The 20502-nt window shown below is 38.3% G+C and overlaps 1 protein-coding gene across 3 annotated transcripts in view; it reads left to right on the top strand.

The window, feature by feature from the left end:
• bpifcl (BPI fold containing family C, like) overlaps positions 1 to 17097 on the top strand; it is a 30171-nt gene extending 13074 nt beyond the window's left edge. Inside the window, exons 3-18 of one of the 3 annotated variants that reach the window (XM_084121367.1) lie at positions 2533 to 2693; positions 3847 to 3956; positions 7599 to 7710; positions 7932 to 8060; positions 10277 to 10429; positions 10543 to 10606; positions 10720 to 10780; positions 11185 to 11276; positions 12068 to 12244; positions 12425 to 12484; positions 12719 to 12886; positions 13124 to 13188; positions 16154 to 16196; positions 16291 to 16354; positions 16478 to 16554; positions 16686 to 17097. In XM_084121367.1, the coding sequence (XP_083977493.1) occupies positions 3860 to 3956; positions 7599 to 7710; positions 7932 to 8060; positions 10277 to 10429; positions 10543 to 10606; positions 10720 to 10780; positions 11185 to 11276; positions 12068 to 12244; positions 12425 to 12484; positions 12719 to 12886; positions 13124 to 13188; positions 16154 to 16196; positions 16291 to 16354; positions 16478 to 16554; positions 16686 to 16736 (1413 nt within the window). In that variant the 5' untranslated portion in view covers positions 2533 to 2693; positions 3847 to 3859 and the 3' untranslated portion in view covers positions 16737 to 17097. Of the gene's footprint in view, positions 1 to 2532; positions 2694 to 3846; positions 3957 to 7598; positions 7711 to 7931; positions 8061 to 10276; positions 10430 to 10542; positions 10607 to 10719; positions 10781 to 11184; positions 11277 to 12067; positions 12245 to 12424; positions 12485 to 12718; positions 12887 to 13123; positions 13189 to 16153; positions 16197 to 16290; positions 16355 to 16477; positions 16555 to 16685 lie in introns of those variants that run through there. The other 2 variants (XM_084121368.1, XM_084121369.1) reach the window with 2 other exon arrangements.
• The last annotated feature ends 3405 nt before the right edge of the window (positions 17098 to 20502 follow it).

Below are 20502 nucleotides of genomic sequence, written 5' to 3' on the forward strand. Positions count from 1 at the left end.
CCATTGTAGCGAGGTGAAGGAGAACCAAACTGGATTCTGTAACCTTTCTCTATTATCTGCAGGACCCATGGAGATATAGTCGGCAGATTCTTCCACTCTGTCAGAAATCTACTAAGGGTACCATTTTCTCGAGACTGACCTCTGGTGTTATTGTAACAGCCACCTCGGAGACCTGGAGCATCTTGGCAAGAAACAACTCGCGCCCTCAGAGGGCGCTACGTCGAGTTGACGCTGAGCCAAAAACTCACTGGAGACCGCTGCCCCTCGAGGCACCAAGGGTGGCGGTGACCGTACTCACCATATACTGAGGTGAACACCACTCCACCCCTTTGAGCCGAAGCCTTCTTCGCAATAAGAACGGTCCTCAGATCCGGCTTTGACTTGGAAGACTTCGGCTGAGAGTGCCGGCTCTGCCCCCATGATTTATTAGGAGGAGCACGAAACGTGACACTCTCTTTCTGTTGTGCATGATATGAGGAGCTTGGCTGGGGATGCTCACGCCCAACATCCCCAGGGGGCTGGACTCGGTGAGGGAGACATTTTTTAAAAGCCTCTGACTATTTTTTCGTTTCTTGAAATCTTTCAACCACAAAGAGTCACCAAAGAGACCAGAAGGAGAGATAGGGGCATCTAATAAAAATGCCCGATCTTTTTCTTTTATCTCTGCTAGGTTTAGTGATAGATGTCTCTCAGTAGCTACGAGGGCTGCCATAGACCGCCCAATAGCACAAGCCCTGAGATCAAGATCAGTGGCTTGATCTATATTGCATTTATATAGCGATTTCAACAGACCCATGGCCTCCAAAGCACTTTACATATTGCCTCACATTCACCCATTCATTCATACACCGACGGCGGTGTCAGCCATCCAGCTTGTCGGGAGCAGCTGGGGTTAGGTGTCTTGCTCATGGACACCTCGGCACTTGGTCAGGTAGAATCAGGGATTGAACCACCAACCTTCCAGTTTGTAGACAACCTACATGAACCACTGAGCCACTGCCGCTCTGCCTGATAGGCTTGAAGCACTGCCATGGTATGCAGACAGGCTCCAGCTTGACCTGCCGCCGTATAAGGTTTGCCCACTAAATTGTTTTTAGAGGTTTAGTGGGCAACACGGGAGCCTTCAAGGATGATGCTGACCCAGGGGACAGACAGCTGGCGAGCGTCTGTTCCGCCGGGGGCATCGACCCATAACCATATTCCTTCAGTCGTCTTATATCAGAATATGAACTGGTTCCATCATCCACTGTAAAAGTCCCTGTATTTCCCCTATGGCTCTATGCCATGAAGCCGGTTCACGTTCTGGTAGACTGAGGAAGAACCTGTTACACAACATGAGAACCAACAATCAGTTCACTCATGAAGACAAGAGAATCTTTAATAGATATGCACTTAATTACATTTTTAGGAGATTATGCAAACATTTACTAAATATTTCACATTTTGATATGAGGTCACCTTCTTTGTCCATTAGTCTTGGCTGCAGATGGAAAACTTGTTGGCAAAAGCTGTTAATATATGTGGTAGAGCATTGCTAGAATATAACTATTGAATTGCAATAGCTTACATCTACCTTATTTTACACTTAGGTCTTGATTTACCAAACGTTGCAAATGTCATGTAGTTTACTGAAGATTGTATCTTTTAGATGCACAAAATAGCATGTCCTGTCATTAATCTGCAGGATTTTTATTGATGTAAAATACAGGGCAATGCCAATGCCAATATGATCATTTTATCAGCAGAGAGCTTTGGGATCAGTGATGGTGTAATGCATTAAGTAAATAATTACTGTAATTGAATTACTTTTCCCTTGAAAAGTAAAGTAAGGGATTACTCTTAATTTTTCTGTCATTTAATTAGTTCTAATATAAGTGCATTAAATACTGTATAGACTACAGAACAATTATAAAACAAAAGTGGATTTAACATCAATATTTAACATTTAATGTTGAAATGTATGTTTTTAATGTAACCTTCTCTGTTTAAATACTTTGTACAATTCAAGAATGAATCATGCCGTTTTATATTATTTATTTGAAAGGATTAAAAGAGCAACTTCAAGTCAATCCTTGTATTGTTCAACTGGTCGAGGGTGATATGGGATTTAGAAAGTAATTAGTAATGCAATACATTCTAGAGAGAGTAAATAGTTCAGTAATCAAATTACACTGTTGAAAATGCAATTAATTAATTAATTACTTTTTTTTATAATTATAATCTTACCCAAGACTGGTTGGGATTTTGGTGGACAGAAATGCAAAATCATGTAAATAAAAAAAAAAATGAATGGATGTAAAGTAAATTTTAGTACGAGGATTTAAGGGAAAAACTAACCATAGACTTTTTTTAAATATTTTTTTAACAGTTTCTACTTCGATATCCAGCTGCAGGGAGACATTTAATGCTTCTCTTTAGCTGACAACATTTTTCTAAACGATTCTCGTGACAAATTTAGGAAGATGACAATTAGTTATAGAAATATGTGTGATTGATTAAATGTTTTTTTTTTTTTTTTTTTTTGATTGAAAGCACTAGTAATTATCCTTCAATATTGAAAGACACCCAGAGCAGGAACTGAACACGCGCCCCTCCCTTGTGAACGGTGTTCTTTTGAAGCAGCTTTTGAGGAAACACTCACACAGAAACACTCACTTTCCCTTCAGACACCAGGCTGTGCTGTATGTTTTGAGGTAAGTTCTTACAATTTCATATCAAAATATGAATAAGAAAGTGTTTATTAAATAATGTTTTTTTCATATACAAACTTTTTTTTTTTTTTTCATGTTGGATATAAATATAAACATACCAAACATAAACTTTTTGAAACTTGTTGAAGCTCAACTGGTAGAATGGAATGCCAATGTCTGGAGTTTGATTGGCAAGAAATATACAAGCTTATCAAATGTCAAACTTAAAACCACAGTTAGTCACTTCAGATAAAAGCATCTTCCCAACTGATAAATATAAATGTGCTGTCTTTATTTGAAATCGCTGCTTTCTTCTCTGCTGTGCAACTCAAAAGCTGCAAGACTGTAAAAGATTCTGAGAGATGAAGGGTTTTTATACACAGATCAAACTGAAGCATCCAGAGCTCAGCATACAGATTACTGTTCACATCGTCAGAGGTCAGAGAGTGAAGATACAGATTACTGTTCACGTCGTCAGAGAGTGGAGATACAGATTACTGTTCACGTCGTCAGAGAGTGAAGATACAGATTACTGTTCACATCGTCAGAGAGTGAAGATACAGATTACTGTTCACATCGTCAGAGAGTGAAGATACAGATTATGAAGATACAGAAGATATCAAACCCTTGCCATGCATGCCTATGCATTGACTTTGTTAAAATTGATTAGCAGTGTTAAAGACAATAATTGTTAAAGCTTTAGGATAAAATTATGGTAAGCTGTGGTCATGAACACTGCTATATGTGTGTCTGAGCAGAGTCCTCTAAGCAAATGTGTTTTGGTCTTAGTATCAGTTCTCTATCATTTAAGGAAGTGACTGATGCAGCTGAACTGAGGGGTCATGAAAGACATTTGATATGAACTTCTGCTAAAGCAGATCATTTGTGGAATGCAAAAATAAAACATAGGCCTACACTCTTTTAGCAATACAAAGGTCAAGGGCTCCATTTACACACATACTGATAAATGTACACTGAAAGCAGTGTCAGTTCAAATCATCCGAAGAGGCGTTTGGATGCAGAGAATATTGCAATATGGATTGCAATAATATATTGATGTACCAAATGTGATACTTTTTTAGCTTTGCAGTGTAAATGCCTGTCAAAAGTTAAAAGACAGGTTAATCTCATGAGTTATGTATTTTGTCTTACACAGCAGGAGTTGAAGGATGCAGCTGGTAATTTATTTCCTGATGATAGTAACATGCACACATGCAGATTATCCTGCATTAAAAGCTCTTCTGTCAGAGAAGGGTCTCAGAGATGGTAAGTTTTCACTGCATTGATCTGAAATGATATCTAACAACATTCTTTATTGTGAGTTAGACATGATAGCTACTGTCCATCAGGGAAATGCTCAGTGGTTGTTTTCTTTAATATATTATACATTTATCCACTGATTCCTTTCATATATAACCTTTTCCCTCTAAAATCTAAATTTTTAGTAAGAGGAAAACTTATTTCATGTCACCAAAACAGGATGACATCCGTGAATGTTAATCATAAATGTTTCTAGGCAGGCAGTAGTAGGACATAAACACCAGCCACTGGCACATGCAGTGATAAAAGTGTTGAAAACTGGGCTTAAAGGCACAATATGTAATATTTTTGGATTAATATATCCAAAAACCACTAGAACAGTCTTATATATTTTGTTGACTTGTGTGCTTGCATTATCCCAAATGTTTCCAACAATGTTTAAATCCAGAGAAATCATTGTTGTATAGCTCAATACGGTTAGTCTTATTGTTTGAATCTCTTGTTTTAATAAGAAATCAGAAACAACTATTTTGTCAAATGGCAAACATAGCATTATCAGAAATAGCTTTATTTGTAGTAACAGTAAAAACAGCATTTTCTCCACCATACGTTTTAAAATTAATAATAACAGATAGGCATAATAAAAATTAGGGCTGTTGATTTAACGTGTTAATTTAATTAATTAGTTATGGGAAAAAAATAACGTGTTAAACTTATTAATGCATTTAACACACGCTCCTGCCCCAGATCAGACTTACGTAGTTCATCTTACATTTCATACAGTTTATTGGTGATGAACATGGTAACAACACACTGCGTGATCGAGCCTATAGAAAACGTAGTTGCTCTTAACATTCAAGATATCAGGGCAAAAATGCCCCGTATGAGTTTTTGTCTCATATTTATATCATACAGTGAGGAAAATAAGTATTTGAACACCCTGCTATTATGCAAGTTCTCCCACTTGGAAATCATGGAGGGGTCTGAAATTGTCATCGTAGGTGCATGTCCACTGTGAGAGACATAATCTAAAAAAAAAAATCCAGAAATCACAATATATGATTTTTTAACTATTTATTTGTATGATACAGCTGCAAATAAGTATTTGAACACCTGTCTATCAGCTAGAATTCTGACCCTCAAAGACCTGTTAGTCTGCCTTTAAAATGTCCACCTCCACTCCATTTATTATCCTAAATTAGATGCACCTGTTTGAGGTCGTTAGCTGCATAAAGACACCTGTCCACCCCATACAATCAGTAAGAATCCAACTACTAACATGGCCAAGACCAAAGAGCTTTCCAAAGACACTAGAGACAAAATTGTACACCTCCACAAGGCTGGAAAGGGCTACGGGGAAATTGCCAAGCAGCTTGGTGAAAAAAGGTCCACTGTTGGAGCAATCATTAGAAAATGGAAGAAGCTTAACATGACTGTCAATCTCCCTCGGATTGGGGCTCCATGCAAGATCTCACCTCGTGGAGTCTCAATGATCCTAAGAAAGGTGAGAAATCAGCCCAGAACTACACGGGGAGAGCTGGTCAATGACCTGAAAAGAGCTGGGACCACCGTTTCCAAGGTTACTGTTGGTAATACACTAAGACGTCATGGTTTGAAATCATGCATGGCACAGAAGGTTCCCCTGCTTAAACCAGCACATGTCAAGGCCCGTCTTAAGTTTGCCAATGACCATTTGGATGATCCAGAGGAGTCATGGGAGAAAGTCATGTGGTCAGATGAGACCAAAATAGAACTTTTTGGTCATAATTCCACTAAACGTGTTTGGAGGAAGAAGAATGATGAGTACCATCCCAAGAACACCATCCCTACTGTGAAGCATGGGGGTGGTAGCATCATGCTTTGGGGGTGTTTTTCTGCACATGGGACAGGGCGACTGCACTGTATTAAGGAGAGGATGACCGGGGCCATGTATTGCGAGATTTTGGGGAACAACCTCCTTCCCTCAGTTAGAGCATTGAAGATGGGTCGAGGCTGGGTCTTCCAACATGACAATGACCCGAAGCACACAGCCAGGATAACCAAGGAGTGGCTCTGTAAGAAGCATATCAAGGTTCTGCCGTGGCCTAGCCAGTCTCCAGACCTAAACCCAATAGAGAATCTTTGGAGGGAGCTCAAACTCCGTGTTTCTCAGCGACAGCCCAGAAACCTGACTGATCTAGAGAAGATCTGTGTGGAGGAGTGGGCCAAAATCCCTCCTGCAGTGTGTGCAACCCTGGTGAAAAACTACAGGAAACGTTTGACCTCTGTAATTGCAAACAAAGGCTACTGTACCAAATATTAACATTGATTTTCTCAGGTGTTCAAATATTTATTTGCAGCTGTATCATACAAATAAATAGTTAAAAAATCATACATTGTGATTTCTGGATTTTTTTTTTAGATTATGTCTCTCACAGTGGACATGCACCTACGATGACAATTTCAGACCCCTCCGTGATTTCTAAGTGGGAGAACTTGCAAAATAGCAGGGTGTTCAAATACTTATTTTCCTCAATATCACACAAGTGCTATTTTTGTCCCAAATAGCTTGGTTGCAAATGTAATATTGATTTTATACAAGTTTAATAAATAAGAAGTTAATATTGTGTTATATCTTAGACACAATATTGTCTGCCGTGACAAAGTTTCATTGACAATTTTGTCAATGAAAATTTTATCTATAATGCCAGAGAACTAATGATTCAATGGCACATTCATAAAGAGAGCCATTTACTTAATTCCTGAATGAATAAGCCGTTTGAATGAATCGAATGAATGAATGACTCAGTGACCTACTCCTTTAGCTATTTACTGCCATCTACTGGCAGTTTTAGCTTTTTATTTAAAGTATAATTTAATTAACTAACGATTAATTAATCACCACATTGTGTAATGTGATCACTTGACAGCCCTAAGAAAAACACCAACATAAAATGTCCTAGTCCTCTCTTGTGCCTTTACTGTCGTCATTCCTTCTTATATCCTTCTGGAGCTCCTCCGTGGGACTCGAGACCGGTGTGTCTCTCAGTAACTCACTCCACCGGCCTTGCTCCGCTCCTAGGCTCTCGGTGAAACTTACATACTGTGCCTTTAAGAATACTTGATATAGCTTTTGATGCGACCATCCAGAGTTTGAATCAACCTTTTCCAATCCCATTGTTCTGCCTTTTCCCATCACATATCATATCATCATATTCAGAGAGGCATTTATTTTAAATAAAAGTGAAGACAATTTTTGGTAAGTGGAAATAAAGTCCCCTAATGGGCATTTAATAGCATCTATCATTCCCTTGCTTAATGGGTATTTATTGAAAGAGACATGACAGAAAGTATATGTAATATAAACCCACAAATATTTCATGTTTTCTTATTTTGTTTGAATACTTAAAGGGTAACTTCAGCAATTTTCTTGATACATATATGGTAACACATTAGTTTAGGGTCCAATTCTCACTATTAACTAGTTGCTTATTAGCATGCATATTATTAGGATATTGGCTGTTTATTAGTTAGCCAAGATTTATTAAAAACTCACATTGCCAGCGGTGAATTAACCCTTTAAAATACATGAAATCTTGTATATTTTAATCATGAGGACGCTAAAGAGGTGATATGTGCTTCTGTATCTGTTTCTGTACATGTGTTCAGTGTCTCAGATGTTGTCTGTCCAAATACAAAGTAAACTGAAGAGTACTGAAATCCCAGAGTACCGGGGCAAGAAGGACATCAAGATCGGCACTGTACATTATGTCTTATCAAAGTCAGTTCGCTAACAAACAATCAAACCAAATTAACTAATTAAAATGTTCTTAATTTTCACAGTTACTAAATGCATTTATTCAAACACAAATACATGAAATTCAGTCAGTAGTTTTTATATTCATCACATGTAATAAACAGTTATTTTAACTTAGAAAATATGACTGCGTCTACATGAATATATTCCATAAATGGTGAACCGTTGTGTTTTTGTCTTTCCAGCATGCGGGTTGTGCAGTGCAGCATGCCAGACCCGTCACTGGTGTTTGTAGAGGGAACTGGTGTATCTGTGGAAGTCAGTCAACTCACACTAGCCATCAATGGAAACTGGGCAACACAGTTTGGCATAATGTAAGTGTACCAGTGAATCATGGGGAAGGGGACAGCAATCAAATCAGTTTCACCTGACGTGACCTTGAAAATAAATAACATTTTCTATAAACCTTACTACACATTCACATGAACTTAGTCGATAAGAAGGACCATGCACACAGACATAAGTCAAATAAACCCCAACAAGGGGGATCAAGAACCCAACATAAAGTGGTAATAACCGTTGGTTTATTTATATCCCACTTATTACACAGAATTGACTTATAAGTAAAGAATTGGGCAAGAACTACTGATTTGAGTAGAAAAAAAAGTATTATTTCACTTGTAATAAACTAATAGCTTCCACAAATAAAAACAGTTCCCACACTCTAGCAAACAGCTTTTATCCAAGACGAGCAAACCAGTTAAAACAAGTCGAACATGTAATGAAAAGATAATGTACAGTCATCCTGTTTATTAACCCTTTTCCACACAGCAACCATTTTGGCAAATGAGCATATATGACATTCCCACAATAAAAAGGTTGCTGCTCATTAGTCATTCTGAATAGACACATAACCAACATATGTGACCCGTGCTGGCAAAATGAGTCAGAATGAGCAAAAAAATAATAATTGCTGTTGTTATTTTCACAAAAACCTTCAAAATGATATATGATTTGTTGGAATCAGACAAAAAAAATACTGAGCTACACCTGTTTGAAATTGATAGTCAGCAAAGTCCATTTTGAGAAACATTGAGTTTTCTGAAGGTTTCAAAACAAAATCACCCAGCAACCATACCTTAAAATCCCTGGTAATAACACCAAATTTGGCACAAACCAAGTCAAAACCAATATCTATAGGAATAAAATATATTCAACTTTTTTCCTTGATACCAGAATTGTTTAATTACCATTACAGAAACAGACAGTCCACTGTACGCACGGATGTAATATAATGTTACACATCAAATGTTTTTCCCCAACAGTTAACCAACATCACGAAGACATAACAGATAATGTTTGTGTGAATACTTGCCAACACTAATTCTATGTATATCGGGATTGCGCGCTGTCAGTCAGCAGGAGCAAGATCATTTTGCTTACACAAGCATATTAGTTTGAAAATCGCATTTTATTGGTTCAGACTCATGCTATTGAGAAATTACTATAAATATTCACAAAGTCGAAATGCTGTGCTTTACAACGATACCAAACTTGTGCTGAGAGGAGCGCCGTCATCAAGAAGTGAGCAGAGAAAAACAGCATTTTTCATGGACAAGGGAAAGGTCTTTCGGGTAACTTAGTGTTAGCGTGGCACTGGTCCAGGTGTTTCTTCAAGTTACTTGATCAAGTTTCTCGATGTCACACATAGATTGTTCTCGACTATTACTTTCTTGTCCTTTTCTCTGACAAACTGAAAATAATGGGAGTATGTCCATCTCACAAATGTAGAATCCGTCACTGCCGCCATCTCAACCATCGCATTCCAGCAATTTCCTCTGGCGCTGGAATGTCTCGCGCACTGACCCCAAGCTTCTCAGGGTCCTTCTGGGCATGGTTGCGATGACAAGTTTCGTAACAATGCGTCGCTATGTTCGTAAATAATTGCATTTTATTGCAAAAAAAAAATCAACAGGCAAAGCAGCCAACATTAGATCAACACTGGGTCTTCCAGCATGACAACAACCCAAAGCAAATCCAAGTTGGTCCAAATGTTGTTGAGGGACAAGTGGCCCCTGAAAGCCCAGATCTAAATCCCATTAAGAATCTATGGCGGGAGCTCAAGCTTAAGGTCCATGCTCGAAAAGAGTTGAAGCAATTTGCCAAAGAGGAATGGAAAAGATCAACCCGATCTCACGGCAATTCGTACCAATTTTACGAGGTGTCTAATTCGTACAAATTCCTACGACCTCACTCGTACAAATTTTTATGATTTTTGCTAAATCGTACATATTTTACGAGTTGCCCAATTCGTATGAATTCGTACGAATGACCTACTCCTGACCCTGCCCCTAAACCTAACCCTCATTGGGGTTTAGACAAATCGAATTCGTACGAGTAAGGTCGTACGAATCAGCCACATTTTACTCACTCGTACCAATTGTTCGTGAGATAGCGTTGGAAAGATCCCTCGACATAGCTGGCAAGCATCATATCAAAGTAAAATGTTTTAAATAAGACATTTGTAATGTACAGGAGTTGATTGTTTATAAGATATGTCATATGATTGTCTTTTGTTCTATGATTGCAGCCATGATGGCGGCTCATTTGATCTGGCTGTGTACAATATCCACATCTACACCCTCCTGCAGTTAGCGGATGATGCTGGCCGTCTCTCCATCACCACTGTTCAGTGTAGTGCTAATGTAGGAGATGTGAATATTCAGTTCCATGGAGGAGCTAGGTAAGTAGTAACAAAACATAAAAGACTGATGATACCTGAAGATACACGCAACAATTGTGAATATCTCTTATGACTACCACTAATAGAGTATTTCTATTCTTTCTATTCTGCAGCTTTTTTTTCAAGCCATTTATAAGTGGTTTCAGTGGACAAATATCAGACATGATACATGAGAAGGTTTGTCATTTTATCAAAACAAATTAGCCAACACTATTATCTGCTGCTGATGATATTTCTCATTATGTCTCAATCATTGTCATTATTATTATTATTATTATTTATTTTTTTAGATTTGCCCGGCAATTCAACAAGCAATAATTGGATTAGAGACAACTCTACAGGAAATACCTGGTACTGGCACAAAAATGTCTGAAAATTATATATTATATATAGATCACATAGATTTATAGTTAAAAGAAGACATATTATGCATTAAGAAAAAAAAAATAGGACCAATAATATTTATATATTTTTTGCATTGTGGCATTATTTTCCATAATCATTAAGATAAATGTGATTAATTGTTATTAAAAAATTATTTAAAAGGCCTAATTTTCTTGAATTTGCTGTGAACATTTTTGTGAGATTCACCCTACTGTGGGTTATTTCAGCCGTATTATTGAGCTATTGCTACTTAATGACATTAATGTTGTTGGCGTGATTGTAAATACAAAATCCTTAGAAAACTACAGCATGCATTATATTCCTCTTCATTAGAGGACTACAGTAATCACGCTCAAATTAATTCTTTCTAGTTAACATATCTGTGGGTCCGTATATATCTCTGAGCATCCCTCTGACATCCTCCCCGGCTGTGACAGCACAAAGCTTTGAGTTAGATATTAAGGTAAGGATTTTTAATTCAGCATTTATAATAATAATTAAAGCCAGGCATACACTGTGATTTCAGCATTTATTTTGTTAAATACCAACTCTCACTGTACGAGTAAATCGCATGTGATGTAAAGCCAAAGCTCACGATCTATACGGTCCGAACGTGGAGCTGAGACTTAAAATATCTATTTCGTGTCGCAATGGTTTAACTTCTGTTTTCAGGCAGGCGTAGTGAAGGGAAAAGGCACTGAGTTTAGGGCAATTGGTTCGTAGCTCTGCTTCAACTGTGCGATACCCTCACAAGAGGAGACCAAAAGTTCTAACATCAGTAATTAACCCGAGCATCTGATTGCCGGTCGGGAGAGGTTAATTGCCTCTCGTTTCCCGCTGTACACTGCACAACAAAGCTGAAATTCGGCCAGACTCAAAAAAAGAGTCATACAACTCAGAAATCGTCTCAGATTCAGACGAAAATTGCACAGTGTTTGCGCAGCTTAACATTTGTTACAACAGGGGTGTCCAATCCTGCTCATGGAGGGCCACTTTCCAGCTGATCGAGGTCTGCAGAATCACTAGAGACTTCCAGGCATGAGTGTTGAGCTAAACTCTCCAGGAGCAGGATTGGCTTCTCTGAGCTGTCCAACCATCCCTGAGCCCCAACTATTATTAGGTTTCTCTTTCTGAATATATTTAGAATTCGAATAGATTTCTCGATTTGTAAACAAGTATTGTTGATTTTATTTATTCGCTTTGGAATTTTTACCGTAACCTGCCAATGACGTTTGGTTGTTGTTCCTGTGACAGGGTGAGTTTTACAGCCGCAATTCTCCGTCTGAACCGCCTTTCTCTGCAAGCGCGTTTGACGTGCCGTATGCAGAAAACTGCATGCTTTCAATGGCTGCCTCTGAGTTCTTCGTGAATTCAGCAGCGTATGCATTCCTCAGCTCTGGGGCTCTTCAAATCAACATCACAGATGACATGGTGAGGAAGTACAAAAAAATAAATACTTTTACCATCTTCAATGAATGAAACTATACAGCATTTGTGTTGGAAGAGTTCTGTATCTTACACTCATTATAGACTTACAAGGAATCATGCCCTCTTATAGATTTAAAATATAGATTTAGCTATTAAGTCACTCATTCTTCTCATTTAATGTAGATACCAAAGAGTTCTCCAATCCATCTGAACACCAGTCAGTTTGGTGCCTTCGTTCCACAGGTCAGTGTATGTACAGGTCGTGACTTTGTAAGGGAAAAATAAATAAATTATAAAATATCTTATGTTTAATGTCAACCAGTAAATAACTAGAGAATATGACTTGTATATACTGATGTAACACCAGTCAAGAATCTCATGTGTATTTACATGTCTAAAATGTGTCTATAGTTTTCAAGTAAAATCAAGTTGTTATCAAGATGAATAATGTGCTCTGTTTACAAATTATTTGTTCAGCTACGCACATTGTATCCCAACATGGAGATGCAGGTGCTGTTATACGCTAGCGAGACGCCACTATTCTCCTTCAGTTCAGGGGTGATAGACATTCATGTGCCGGCTGCAGCGAAGTTCTCCGCTGTTAAACCTGATGGTACGCTGGTGCCTCTCTTCAGACTGGATGTGGTGAGTACACAAATTATGCACAAAAACATAATATAAAAAAACGTGAAGAGGAACTCCCACACTTTACCAGTAAATATCAAAATTGCACAAAACATGTTGGCAAGACCTTTGTGTAAAGTCGAAACTACAAACAGTGATATAGAACCATGTGTTCACCAAAATGATCAATTAATCAAAAAGGAAACAGCAATTCAGCTTAGAATTAACTTCAGTGTTCTTCTCTCACTCCACCTGCAGGACGGCAGTTTCAGTGGAAGTGCTCGGATTGACAAAAAACTGACTGGAGCTTTCCAAATGAAAAAGTGAGTTTCATTGATATTTGTCCAGTTAAAAACACAGTCAAATGAGCTCCATTTTTAGTTGTGTTTTCATTTCAATCATGCATTGCAGTTTTTGGTAACGCTTTAGATTACAGCCCGAAAAGTATTGTGTAAGTAAGTAAAAAAAAATTACAGCGTACCTTTCTGTAATTATAACGTATCTATGAAGTACGTAAGTGTAGGTATAAGGAAACAATATGTAAAGTTTGGGGAATAAAGGGGTAACAACCTGGAAAATTAACAAATTATTTCTACTGTAATTATTATAGAACTAAGGGGCACTTATTCTTCTAATATGGTACAACAACCTTACATTTGGGAGCAATTTATTAAGTACATACTGCGTAGGTTTGTGTTATAATAGTGTACTAATACATAAAGGCTTTTTAAAATTACGGGGTACAAAGTGCATTTATATAGTAATTTTTTGATAGCAAAAGTGCACTGATTAAGTTTTGGCTTCGGTGTTTCATGGCAAGTAAAACTAAACCTATTTAAACTTTTGCTTAAATACTGGGTAAATATACTCTTGTTTCATGTAGTTACAGGGTAAGTACAATAAAAACATGTACAGTACTTGTAATCTAAATCTTTGTTTGTTTTTTGTTTTTTCATTAAGTTCCCTGAGGTCAACTTATAATGTTACTAGTATCAAACACACTTATATTTTAGAAATAATTGGCCATTTTCTACCCTATTTTTGAATGCCCACTGCATCTTTGCATATGAAATAAGTATTACACAACGGACCCTTTATGCAGACTGTGATGATGCGTTTCCATCGCAAGTGTAGTAATTTTTTTCATATTTTCATTTTTTTTTCATTCTATCTATCTTTTGATTTTTCTCTCTCTCTCTTCTCTCTCTCTCTCTCTCTCTCTCTCTCTCTGTGTGTATATATATATATATATATATATATATATATACACACACACACACACACAGAGTATATACACACACATATATACAGTATCTCATGAAAGTGAGTACACCCCTCACATTTCAGCAAACATTTTAGTATATCTTCTCAAGAGACAATACTATAGAAATGAAACTTGGATATATTTTAGAGTAGTCAATGTGCTGCTTGTATAGCGGTATATATTTACTGTCTTCTGAAAATAACTCATCATACAGCCATTATTGTCAAAATAGCTGGCAACAAAAGTGAGTACACCCTAAGTGAACATGTCAAAACTGTGTCCAAAGTGTCAATATTTTGTGTGAGCACAATTGTTATCTTGCACTGCCTCAATCCTCCTGGGCATGGAGTTCACCAGAGCTGCACAGGATCCTCTTCCACTCCTCCATAATGACATCATGGAGCTGATGGAGTTAGACACATGACGCTTCTCCACCTTCCGCTTGAGGATCACAGGTGCTCAATAGGGATCAGGTCTGGAGACATACTTGGCCACTCCATCACCTTCACCTTCAGCTTCCTCAGCAAGGCAGTCGTCATCTTGGTGGTGTGTTTGGGGTCGTTATCATGCCGTTCGGCCCAGTTTCTGAAGGAAGGGCATCAGGTTCTGCTTCAGAATGTCGCAGTACATGTTGGAATCCATGTTTCCCTAAATGAAGCGCTGCCCCAGACCATGATGCTACCACCAACATGCTCGACTGTAGGCAAGACACAATGTTCTTGGTACTCCTCACCAGGGCGTCGCTACACATTCTGGACACCATCTGAGCCAAACAAGTTTATCTTAGTCTCATCAGGCCACAGGGCATGGTTCCAGTAATTCATGCTCTTGGACAGGTTGCTTTCAGCAAACTGTTTTCTTGTGAGCCTGCTTCAGAAGAGGCTTCCTTCTGGGACGATGGCCATGCAAACCGACTTGTTGCAGTGTGCGGTGTATGGTCTGAGCACTGACAAGCTGACCTTCCGCTTCTGCAACCTCTAAAGCAATGCTGGAACGATCATGCGTCTGTTTTTTGAAGCCAGCTTCTGCACCTGACGCACAGCACAAGGACTCGACTTCTTTGATTGACCCATGCGAGGCCTGTTCCAAGAGGAACCCGTCTTGGAAAACCTCTGTATGACCCTGGCCTGTACTGTAACTCAGTTTCAGGGTGTTACCAATCTTCTTATATCCTAGGTCAACTTTGTGGAGAGCAAGAATTCTAATTCTCAAATTCTTAGAGAGTTCTTTGCCATGAGGTGCCATGTTGAACATCCGGTGGTCAGTATGAGAGAATTGTACTCAAAGCACAAATTTTAACTGCTCTAACACAAGATACACACATTTGTATGGTCCTGTCAAGCAGATAAAAACATGATTATGATGAATAGAACATGTGGCTTTGCATTGTTAAATGACGTACAGCTATTATCACTTAGGGTGTACTCACTTTTGTTGCCAGCTATTTTGACAATAATGGCTGTATGTTGAGTTATTTTCAGAAGACAGTAAATATATACTGCTATACAAGCAGCACATTGACTACTCTAAAATATATCCAAGTTTCATTTCTATAGTATAGTCCCTTGAGAAGATATACTAAAATGTTTGCTGAAATGTGAGGGGTGTACTCACTTTCATGAGATACTGTATATCTATATGCTACCATCAGTGCTGGGAATGATGCAGTATATTTTAACATGGTAACTGGATAACCCTTATTGCTATTTTTTTCTCTCGATTAGAATGCTAGACATTTTAAATTTAAATTCAGCATGATTACTATTACAGCTGCCATGATTAAATAATCTGGTGTATTCATCTCTATTACATAATAAAGTACAAAATGAGTCGATGAGCTTTGACAGCTTGCTTTCAGCAAACGCTCAAACTTACACTATGGTTTTGAGGCAAAATGACCTCTTATATGTCAACATTTTATTTCTAAATGCATGAATACTTTAAGTAAGCCCAAGATATCTACAAAAAAACAAAGTTTTTTTTTTTTTATCTACATCATCTTTTGCCCTGAATGCTGCATCAAGTTTAACGCTGACTCTCGGATCATCTGAGATTGGTGATTTTAAGGTGAGACCAGACAGTGATGATTCATGTCAAATATTCACTTTGGTAGATCAGCATTATGAGATGTTTTATCTTTGTCTAATCATTCAATGTACAGACTGACACACTCGAGCAAATGTCAGTGATGGCAGTGAAGATGTTTGTACTTCCAAAAATAAATGGTATGATATTGCATTTATTACAAACTTGCAACCAAAAAAAGCAACTTCTGAAAACTATAGACTTTGCAAAACTAGAAAGTCTGGCAACTGATAATTAACACCTTTTTCCACTTTGCATTTTAGCGGCCATGAAGGCTGGTTTTCCCTTACCCACCCTGAAAGGCTTTAGTTTGATCAATTCTCAATTGCTTATAAAAAATGTGAGTACTATTAAATGTTAAACTATTGAATGTTTGTATTCTGAAATGTATGGGGTTTGGATTTCGTTTGATATTGCAAAATGGTTGGAAAACACAGTGATACAGTCTGAATTTGTTTGTGGCTTTTTCAGGGCTTTGTGGCCATTTTTACTGATGTCCAGGACTCCCTGACGGGCCTCTGAGCTCCACACATGACCTGCACAAAATAACTAATAACTGTACAACTGCAGAATTGTTTTCAGTGTAAGGATTATATATTCATTACTTGAAATTTCCATATATTCAAGTTGATCAAATATGACCATGTTATTTTTCCACATAATATTATGTACAAACTTTTTTGCCACTCATCAATGCAAAATACTCTACAGGCTATTTTCTACAGTTTACAGTGAAAAAAGAAAGAAATAAAATACATAGTTACTTCATTGGAGTTGATTTGCATAAATAAGCTGGCTTGCATGGAAGGCTGGCATGATGTCTTTTAGCTACGAGCTAGAGTTTGTGTGAAAGCTTATTAAAAATATATATAATCATAAGCAATCCAACATTCATGTTATTTCACTGCACCATTCAATGTTTTGAAGCCTTTTGTATATGACCAAGGTGCTATATATAGATAGTTTGTATATCAGTCCGATAATGATATATATACTGTGTGTGTGTGTGTGTGTGTGTGTGTAGTACTCCTGAAAAGAAGTATATAAAGTTATAGAAAGAACAACGCTAATGTGTATTTCCCATGAGGTAAGCACATCACGGGTGCGCCCCCTAACAAAGCGTGAGATGACATCAGCACGCAAGTAGGCCTACCTTTAAGGTGAGTCAACAAAAGTGGCCCTCCAAAAGCAGAATTGGACACCTCTGTTTTAAAAAGAGCCTGGAAGAGAGCCGGTGTGTTGGACTCCAGCTGTCTTTCGACGACCATCTCAATAGAAGTGCCAGCATGTCCTGAGGGTGAAAGCGTAGCATCAAGAAGGAAAGTCCTTGGTTTAGGGAGTTCCACAAGCTGTAGTCTCATGAAACACTAAAATGTAAGGATGCTGCAAGTAATTCTAGTCATTTTGACCATCCACATCCATTCAACCTCACACTCTCTCTCAGAAACTCTGATCTCTAAAGACTGTCAACAAATTCAAACATGCAAAATGATCCATATAAAATATGAATAAAATATGTGTATATAGATTGCACTGACAATGGCTTCAAAAAGGGCACTCATTCATCAGTAGATCAATGTTATACATGGTTATTCATGTCTCAACGGTTTGTAGTGCATCAATAACCTTCTGATGGTGGTGTTGCGAATCACACAGTCCTGACAGTTCCTCTCTACTAGAAGTGTCCTCAAATGTCATCTCATTTGCATCAGACACGATATATGTCTAATGTACATATCTTCATATCTAATGTATACAGTGGATAGTTGCTGGACCTCATGCTGTAGTTTATCAGGGTTTCTTTTAGAAATAATGTAAAGTAAATAACACATCATCTTTACAATCAGAGATTAGACACTAGATGAGATCAGTGAATCAGACCACATATTATCATACTGATTATGAACTTCAAATGAACCTTTCAACATGCATATACAATTCAAATATGGAACAGAAGCTCAAGGACGTCGAGACGCTGTGGGAACACTATACCCACAACGCCATAATAACCAATGCCTGTCTGTGTGAAATCATTGCGCACACTAAGATACAAGCACCCTAGACCCTGGTGTGAAGCCTAGATCCAAGTTATAAAACCTCACAAATATGTGAGGTGAGGACCAGCCTGCCACATCACAAATGTCATGAAGGGAGACACCTGACAAAAAAGCTTTTGAAGCAGCCATACTCCTGGTAGAATGGGCCCGGACAGCCATAGGTGAAGGCTGACCAGCCGCTTCATAAGCAAGTGTGATAGCCTCAACCACCCACTTGCTCATTCTCTGCTTAGATGCAGTGTACCGGATTGATTGGATCGCTGATCGATTGCTCCTGTCTGCCTCGCTGCCTGCTGTGAGTTTGTTTGCTTCAGTGCTGTAAGCTCCATCTTAGCCTCGTATTTCTTTGTTTTGAACCATCATTTACTACAATTTCTAGTTGTTTATACTACTAAATACAGCTTACCCAACATCTCAGATTAACCTGACATCGCTAGCTTCCGTCACTACTAGCACAACACGCTAGTAATTCGCTAGCCTGTTAACGCGTCACCTGTGCGCTCAGTTATTTTTTATTTATTTTTCTCGCGCGCGCCCGCGCCTTTGAGTTCATAAAAAGCCCAGGTGAGTAAGAATCAGTCAACAAACACGGTGAGTAATGTCTTGTCCTGTTATTGTCACCTGCACTTCATGTCACATGTTTAGCATAGCCTTCTCTGTCGGCAATATAGGATTTATATGTGATAAATGCAAGGAGACAGTTAGGCTGACGGAGAAGATTTCAGAATTAGAGACACGCATCCAAACTTTAATTGAGGATAGTAAGAGTGCTAGAGCTTTAGATACTGCTTTGGATGCGCCTAGCATAGTGAACTCTTTACATGACTCGGTTCTGGCTGAAGTAGAGCCCATGCAGCAAGGCAAATGGGTGACAGTGAGGGATCGCTCTAGTCGCGGATCAAAAAAACACTCTTCCGTTCCGATTACCATAACAAATCGATTTGCCCCGCTCAGTGAAACACCCACTGAGAATTCTGTTGATTGTGCCCTAGTAATTGGTGATTCGATCACACGGAACGTGAAAATAGAGACACCAGCCACCATAGTCACATGTTTGCCGGGAGCCAGAGCGCCTGACATCAAAGCAAATTTAAAAGTGCTGGCTAATGCTAATCGTAAATTCTCTAAGATCATTATTCACGTCGGCAGTAATGATGTTCGACTCCGCCAGTCGGAGATCACCAAAATTAATATTAAAGAGTACGAACTTGCAAGTACGATGTCAAGCACTGTAATTTGCTCTGGCCCCCTTCCTGTTCGCAGGAGTGATGAGATAGTTAGTAGATTGTGTTCACTGAATCGCTGGCTGTCTAAGTGGTGTCCGCAAAATAATATAGAATTCATAGACAATTGGAAAAGTTTTTGGGGCAAACCTGACCTGTTGAAAAGAGATGGTATTCATCCCTCGTGGGATGGTGCTGCTCTTCTCTCTAGTAATTTGGCTCATAGTCTTAGAGATAAAAAATTACAAATTGGGCACCAGGTCAGGAAGCAGACAAGACTGGCTTAACCGACTGTCTGCTAGCGGCCTCGTGTCACCAAGGTCAGATAAATCCCATCACATAGAGCCTCTTTCACCTAGCTATCATCATATAGAGACTGTGTCTGTTCCCCGAATTTGGAAATCCGAAAAACGTCCAAACCCATCTAAGGTTAAAAATTTAATTGATGTTCAATAATAAAAAACAGCTATAATACAGATGAGAAAATGCTAAAGCTTGGGTTGCTGAATATTCGATCGCTTACTCCAAAAGCACTCATTGTTAATGATATGATTTCAGACTATAACCTAGATACGCTGTGTTTGACAGAAACCTGGCTAAAACCAAACGATTACATTACTTTAAATGAGTCCACCCCGCAAGATTACTGTTATAAACATGAGCCTCGTCTGAAACGCAAAGGGGGAGGTCTTGCTGTAATTTATAGTAATATTTCCAAAACCACTAAGAAATCAAGTTTTAAATATACTTCTTTTGAAGTGTTCGTGCTTAATGTAAAAATATATAGTGTAAACGATAAATCACGTTTGAGATTTGTGCTGGCTACTGTATACAGACCACCAGGGCACCATAAAGATTTTATCAAAGAATTTGCGGACTTTCTATCAGAATTAATATTGACTGCAGATAAAGTACTAATTGTTGGTGATTTTAATATACACATCGATAATGAAAAAGATGCATTGGGTATGGCATTTAAAGACATTGTAAACTCAATTGGAGTTAGAC

This window comes from Abramis brama, assembly GCF_963993115.1.
Source record: "Abramis brama genome assembly, chromosome: 8".
Lineage (NCBI taxonomy): Eukaryota > Metazoa > Chordata > Actinopteri > Cypriniformes > Leuciscidae > Abramis > Abramis brama.